The 7,260-nt window shown below is 38.5% G+C and overlaps 1 protein-coding gene across 3 annotated transcripts in view; it reads right to left on the bottom strand.

Moving 5' to 3' along the window:
* Positions 1–1,501: 1,501 nt before the first annotated feature.
* Positions 1,502–7,260, bottom strand: part of rnf13 (ring finger protein 13) — a 10,990-nt gene continuing 5,231 nt past the window's right edge. For all 3 annotated transcript variants that reach the window (XM_046857224.1, XM_046857223.1, XM_046857222.1), the window contains exons 5-10: positions 6,067–6,154; positions 5,819–5,909; positions 5,584–5,689; positions 4,713–4,806; positions 4,544–4,624; positions 1,502–3,690 (exon numbers count right to left, since the gene is read on the bottom strand). In XM_046857224.1, the coding sequence (XP_046713180.1) occupies positions 3,344–3,690; positions 4,544–4,624; positions 4,713–4,806; positions 5,584–5,689; positions 5,819–5,909; positions 6,067–6,154 (807 nt within the window). In that variant the 3' untranslated portion in view covers positions 1,502–3,343. The remainder of the gene's footprint in view (positions 3,691–4,543; positions 4,625–4,712; positions 4,807–5,583; positions 5,690–5,818; positions 5,910–6,066; positions 6,155–7,260) is intronic.

Below are 7,260 nucleotides of genomic sequence, written 5' to 3'. Positions count from 1 at the left end.
AGCAATATCTCCAAAATTTGAATGAATATTTAAGGTCCTTTTTTGTTCAATGTGTTTGAGAGGCTTGTAATGATGATCAATGTCACATTTGTTAATAATATTCCATGAACTAGGTCAAAACAGTGGAGATAAATGTGGATTTTAGGAGAAGGGGGGGTTTCTCCTAAAATCCACATTTCTCCTAAAATCCACACTCCCCCTAATTTACCATCATGTACAGCACTGTGGTAGGTTCCTGTACATGACCACCTCTCAGGCCCTGAAGTAAAACAATTACATTGACTCCATTGTTGAAAAGGCATAGCAGAGGTTGTATTTCCTTCGCCAGCTGAGAAAGTTCAACCTGCCTCTGAGCTGATCTCACAGTTCTACTCAGCCATCATCAAGTCTGTACTGTGCACTTCAATAACTCTGGTTTGGCTCAGCTACAATATCAGACATCAGAATATACCAGAGGTCGGTTCAGACGTCTGAAAGGATTATTGGTCCTTCCCTGGGCACCCTTCGAGAGCTGTATAAATATAGAGGGAGAAATAGGGGCTCAGAAAATCACTTTAAAACCCTCACATACCAAAACATATCCTTTTTGAACTTCAGAGCACCAAACACTAGGACAGCGAAACACAAGAAAAGTTTCTTCCTCTTAGGCAATCTACCTCATGAACAGATAAATGCTCTCATTGTTCAATAAATATATATAAATATATATAAATATATATATATATATTTGTGCAATACCACTTTTTAAATCTCTCTCACTCTCACATATACATACATATATATATATATATATGTATATATATATATATATATATATATATATATATATATATATATATATATATATATATATATATATATATATATAAAAAGAGAGAGAGAGAATTCACAACTGGAAGCTTGGGTCGCCAAAACAAGCTCTTTGAAAGTGCAAACAAACTTGGCAATAAAACTCATTCTTTTCTGATTTTGACTTTCACTGACACACTCTTAGTCTTTGAAGGAATTTTTACTTTTTGAAACGACCGTGAATATCCACTTGATGCTTGAAATAAGGAATTCGAAAATAAGGGTGCTCTGAAAATTCCACTTACAAAAAAAAAAAACATACAAGGAAGAAGAATATTTCCTGTTTATCATTTGTGGTGGTGATGAATGAACTTTCAGGTTACTACAGTTCTGAGGAACCAAAAATGTTATACTCATCAGTGTTAAGAGTACAGTAAAGTGCGAAGAAAATAGATCAATTCAAACATCCAGTTCAAGACTTGTCAAGCTGCAATGTAGAATCCAAAATGACAATTTCATAGTCAAATTCAATTTCATGTCAGATTACATTTCTGCAAACAGGATTCCGGTTGCAAATTCCTAAATCGGAATATGACGAATCTGGAATTAGAAAAGTCTTGGAAAACTGAATGCAATCACAGATTTAACATTATTTGAACTGATAAAAAAAATAATTCCACACTTCACTCATCCAACACACAGACACGTTTCCTATTTTCTATTTACTTTTATTCCACTTAGAATCCAGGTTAGATCATTACGTGATTTGGATTTTGTCACGTTTAAATACATGAGAATGCTTTTGAATAAAACATAATTTGAATCATACGACGCAAATACGCAACATCGGTGAATAACAAGTGTTAAAAATGTGTTGGCCTAACGGCATGCATCCCACCCGACCTGACCAGCCTCACGTCCAAGGCTGCCGGTCTCGCCTGAAATATTAGTGATTAGTATTCACACAGACTATAAGCAAAAACATCTGGAGAGAACGGGGAATCCGGGCACTGTGAGAACGTAGCACCACCGTGTCTGCCACTATGATATAAATCTTAGATGAGGAAGCTTGATGAAGCGATAACTGCAAAATAAATACGTGACCATTTTTTGCTCCATAAACCGTTTTGTAAATGTGTATAATAAACCTGTACAACTCTCTTTTTTTTTTTTTTTTTTCTTTTCCTGACCTGTCCACAGACCAAACACATTACATTTCACCAAACATTATTAGTAGCCTGGCTTACTGTTCGAGGTTTAAATTAAACCTATTCTATTCAGGGTAAGAAGACAAACTAGTAGAAGTCTATAATAAATAAAATATTTTTGATACAGATGTGTTGTGATTTCTACTGCTGTAGCTGTAATAAAATATGGGCAGCACTTTCAATGTTCTCACTGCGAATGTGTTCAGACTGGATGTACAGGAAAGATTTGAGCGTTTTGGACAAGAGCAACAAACAGGATGAATTTTAGATACAGGAGCCTGCTAAAAGCGTGCCTGCACATGTTTACACTCAACCGGATTTCTTTGTATATTATTTTCTTTAAAAAACAGATTAAACACAAGTTACATTACACAATACAGCAATTTCCATAAGGTGCATTGATTCTTGGCCTAGTTTGACCATGTGAGATATAGATCTTTGGGTGCCGATGTTCCTGGACACATACGCGCTATACTACTCCATTCATGACATGCCATAGTATTAATACTCAAGTCACCTGGGAGAGAGAGAGTTCTCTCATCACCGTTATTTCTTGCTTTTACATCAGGGATTAAAATGTACATCTGTATTCCTAAATAAGCAAAAGTCTATTCTTCTAAATGCTATATAAATAAAACAAATTGCGGGTGTGCTTAACTTGCTCAACAGAACTCGTTTATTGGTGTTGAAATTAATTGTTAAATAAAGGGGACGCTGGAAAAGGCAGCCAGGGTTTAACAGTCACGAAGACAAAACACTAAACCGGGCTGAGGAATCGAAACACTGCCGAGTGTGAGAGCGCTGATCATGCATTAACCGGGATTTCCGTCCGACATTGATTTGATTACCGATTATTTCGAATGTGGCACGATCAGAACGTTTGGCTTTGTTTTATACAGAAAAGCAACACTGGCTACACTTCAAGCCAAAAAAAAGGAAATCATTAGAAGGAAATTACTATAAAATTCCTAACAAAAAAAAAACAACAAAAAAACAAGGATAATAAGAATAAGAAAAAAGGTGCTACAGAAGACACAAGTGTGTTGAAATTCAGTTAAATGATATATAATAATATTCAGCATCAAAGCTGCAGAAAAGGTCTCGTTCTGGAGGAGGGTCCCTCAATAAGCAGGATTTTTGGGTAGAAATAAAGTCTGTTACATCCTTATTTTGGATTAATGTAATAAGGTGTGTGTGTTTGTATGTTTTTCGGAACCATCATCAGCATTCTAGTGTGATAAAATCTACCGTGCTCTCTCTGTGTGTGTGTGTGTGTGTGTGTGTGTGTGTGTTTGTATGTTTTATACTGTCACTGCAGACTGATTAGCAGTCTGATTGGCTTGTCTTTAGGCGCTGATGAGGTCATCATCAGGTTGCTCCTGCTGCAACACCACAACTGTCTCCAGGGTGACCACGTCTCCCTCCCCATCTTCCTCAGTGGAGTCAGAATCGGAGTCGGAGCAGTCGGGAGGGCCGGTGGAGGCGGTGTGCGCGCTAGTCAGGGAGGGGGTACGAACTCGGGAGGGGTTCGGGCGCAGCAACGGTGTGCTTTCGGAAACCTCATCGCTCTCGTCTCCTCCGCTGTCCGAGTCAGAGTCTGATTCCGAACCAGCCGGAACCACCTTCTGCTTACACACCGGGCATGTCCTCTTTGTCTTTGTTAGCCATGGATCGACACACTTACAGTGATATGCTAAAACACACACAGACACACACAAAGGAAGGAAGGGGAGAATTTTAGGTGGTAAAATGTGTATATATATATATATATATATATACACACACACACACACACACACACACACACACACACACACACACACACACACACACACACACACACACACACACACACACACACACACACACACAATATAGTCAAGGCTCAAACAAAATGACCTTGGAACCACAAAGTGCAAATAATAAGATTACTTAAAGGGGCATCTGGCAAGGAAAAGTGAGATTAGCCTTTATTTTGTCACATGTACTTTACAGCACAGAGAAATTCTTTTTTTTGCATATCCCGGTTTGTTAGAAACCTGGGGTCAGAGTGCCGGATCAGCCATTAAACAGCCTTGGGCCTTGCTTAAGGGCTAAACAGGTTAATGTAGGAAGCGCTAGGGTTAACCCCTGACCTTCTGCTTATCAATTCAGAGCCTTAACCATTAACAATTCAAATGGTTTACACCAGGGGTGCACACACTTTTCAGAATGTGAGCTACTTATAAAACGGCCAAGTCAAAATGATCTACCTAAGTATAAAAATGCATCAATAAATAGCTATATTTATAATGTCATGCGCTCTACTCACACTACCTTTGCAATCGACCAGTAGATCGCGATCTACGTATTGGACTTACACAGTCCAAGTTCACATAACGATCTAGTATCAGCCAATACTTCTGCATCCAGGTTCATCCCTTTTACAGTAATACATTTAGAGACTTCCTGCTTGGAGTTAAAGAGCTCTTGGGGTCAAAATTCTGGCCTCTTTTGAAGTGTCTACTAAAGCGCAGTTTAGAGAGCTGTCTCAAACACACACCTACCATGTGAACATGGCAGCACACGCAGCTTCTCCCCCTCCTCATACTCATCCAGGCAGATCGCACACACATCATAGATATCACCTGTAAAACACAGACGTGTCACTGTTAATGTGTGTGTTAATGTTGTGTAGAGGCGCAGTGTGGCAGCGCAGTGTGTAAACTCTGGTACCTTTTTTGTATTTATGGATGGGAAGTTTCTTCAGCTGGTCCTTGCGCAGTCGACTCCTTCGGGCTCGCTGTCGGTCCTGAACAAACTTTGTGATCTGGGCATACGCAAGTACACAAAGGTATTAACAAACTGAAGCTTAATTATTCAATTACTATTACATTGGGTAGAACTTTTACAATTAAAAGGTATCTAAAGAGATGCAGGAGACATAGTATCCTGATGTTGGTACTCATCATGTCAAAAGTTTGTGGACACCACATCATAAGATTTGCATGTGCTTTTTTTTTTTTTTTTTTTTTAACAAACCATTCAACATTTTGTCCCGATATGCTTTCATAATAACCTCTATACCCGTGGGAAGATGATCCACTAGATTTTGGAGGGTGCTTGTGGAGATTCAGGCTCACTGAGCCACGAAAGTGCTAGTAAAGGCAAGCACTGAGATAAGGTGAGAAGGGCTAGGGTGTTCAATATGGTTGAGGTCAGAGCTCTACTGAAGGCCACTCAAGATCCTTCACGCCAACCTATGTACAACATAGCTTCTTGAAGATTCAGGAATCTCAGGAAGATTCATAGCTGTGATTCAGGAAGGGGGCAAACACTTTAATTTTTTTTTTAAGTAAATGTAATCCGTTACTGTACTTAAGTAGTGTAACGGATTACATTTACTTTAAAAAAAATAAATAAAAAAGTGTTTGCCCCCTTCCTGAATTCTTATTTTTTGTCATGTTTGTCACATTTTAATGTTTGAGATCATAAAACTAATTTAACTATTAACCAGAAACATGTCCCCATTGCTAATCATCACACACAGATCCACACACACCACAGATACAATTAATTAATTACCATCCCTGTATGCCTCACTCACCATAAACACCACAATGAGAATAAGACAGATTCCTACGATGATGAGGAAAGGGATCAGGTAATATTCCAACGGCAGACTGAATTCGGGCATCAGGATTAGAAAACCACTAAGACACATAATTCAGAGAAACACACTTTTAGAAAAGATCACGATAGAAATACAGTATGTTATAGGAAATATACTAGGTTGGTAACTAAAGTGTGTGTGTATGTGTGTTTGTGTGTGTCCTTCTTACCCTCTCTCATAGCTGTATTCCTCCATTAAAGATTTGGAAGCTTTTTCTCCAACAAAAACAGATGGGATGTTGATCTGCTTCACCACTTCCACTGCACACACATTGCACACAAATATTACACACATCAGCTTTCAGAGATTTCTTGCCTGTTCGAGTTCTGCAGCACAAACGATAACTGTGTCTGATCAGCAGTGATGAAACAAAAAAAGAAAGCTCGGACCTGCCTAATGTGTGTTTGAGATACTTACGGTCATCAGACCCCATATTGACGAGCTCCTCCGAGTCGACATTGTGAACAATGGCAGCCAAGTAACCCGCTCTCTGTGCGTTCAGCACCTACACGCACATGCAGACTAACAGTATGAGACACAAATGCACACAAATGCGTGCACATCTACATATATAACCAGTAATTAGGAGGTCTGTTATTCTCAATCGGTCTAAACGACCACATTTAGCTTATAGTGAAATATATATATATATATATATATTTCACAAAACAAAGAACGGTTATAAAAACAGTCAAAGAGCTTCCAGTTCGCAATATATTTCATGTAAGAATTGTCATTCGTGTGGACAATTGAGGCAAAGTTGACCACATCCAATGAAGTTTATCTGCCATAAGAGTGCTGGTGGATCAACAATAATCTGCAGGAAAGAATCACCAGGAATAAACCTTACATCTGAAGTAGTCATAATAATGTCTAATTGAGCCCAAGGCATGAAAGTTTTATGGACGGGAAAAAAAGAAAAAAGAAAAGAAAAAATTAAATACTTGGCCAGAAGCCCAAACAGTAATTCAAAGAAGAAAAAAAAGACACATAGAACATGTCAACTGTTGCTCTGTTATGCTTTAGGGTTGTATCACACCCAGTTGCACAGGAAACATAACAAACAAATATCAGAATGTTCTGGAAGCAAATGGAACAGTCAGTCAGGATGCTGGAGTCATACTGGTTTCTACAACCAGACACTGATATTTAAAATCCACTTCACTAGCTGGAGCAATTGAAATGGTCCTCACAGTCCTTAACATGAACATACTGCAAAAACATTTCAGGATTAAAAAAAGAATACAAAGTCTCCAAGTTCTATGAGGTCTTTGCAAATCGCAAGAACTGCCAAAGAACTAAATACTAACTAAGGGTGCACAAACTTTTGCACACGACAACCCCCACTCTTTCAGTTCATCAAATTAATTTAACTTCTCTGGTGCATTGATATTCTGCTAGATGTATTTATAGTTTGCTGCGTTGCTTCTGCTTTTGAGAAAGAAAAAAAAAACATTATAGGGTCAAAAGTTTGTGGACACCCATCCTTATCCTGAGTTGAACCTATTTTTCCTTTTCAAAATATCCTCCACTCTTCTGCGAAGGCTTTCTACTGGACTTGTCACAACCATTAGGCTGTATAGTGTATGTGATTTGCCAGCGAGTGACTAC

The sequence above is a fragment of the Silurus meridionalis genome, chromosome 9, assembly GCF_014805685.1.
Source record: "Silurus meridionalis isolate SWU-2019-XX chromosome 9, ASM1480568v1, whole genome shotgun sequence".
Classification (NCBI taxonomy): domain Eukaryota; kingdom Metazoa; phylum Chordata; class Actinopteri; order Siluriformes; family Siluridae; genus Silurus; species Silurus meridionalis.
The sequence above is the reverse complement of the archived record's forward strand: the minus strand, read 5'-3'. Positions and strand labels throughout refer to the sequence as shown.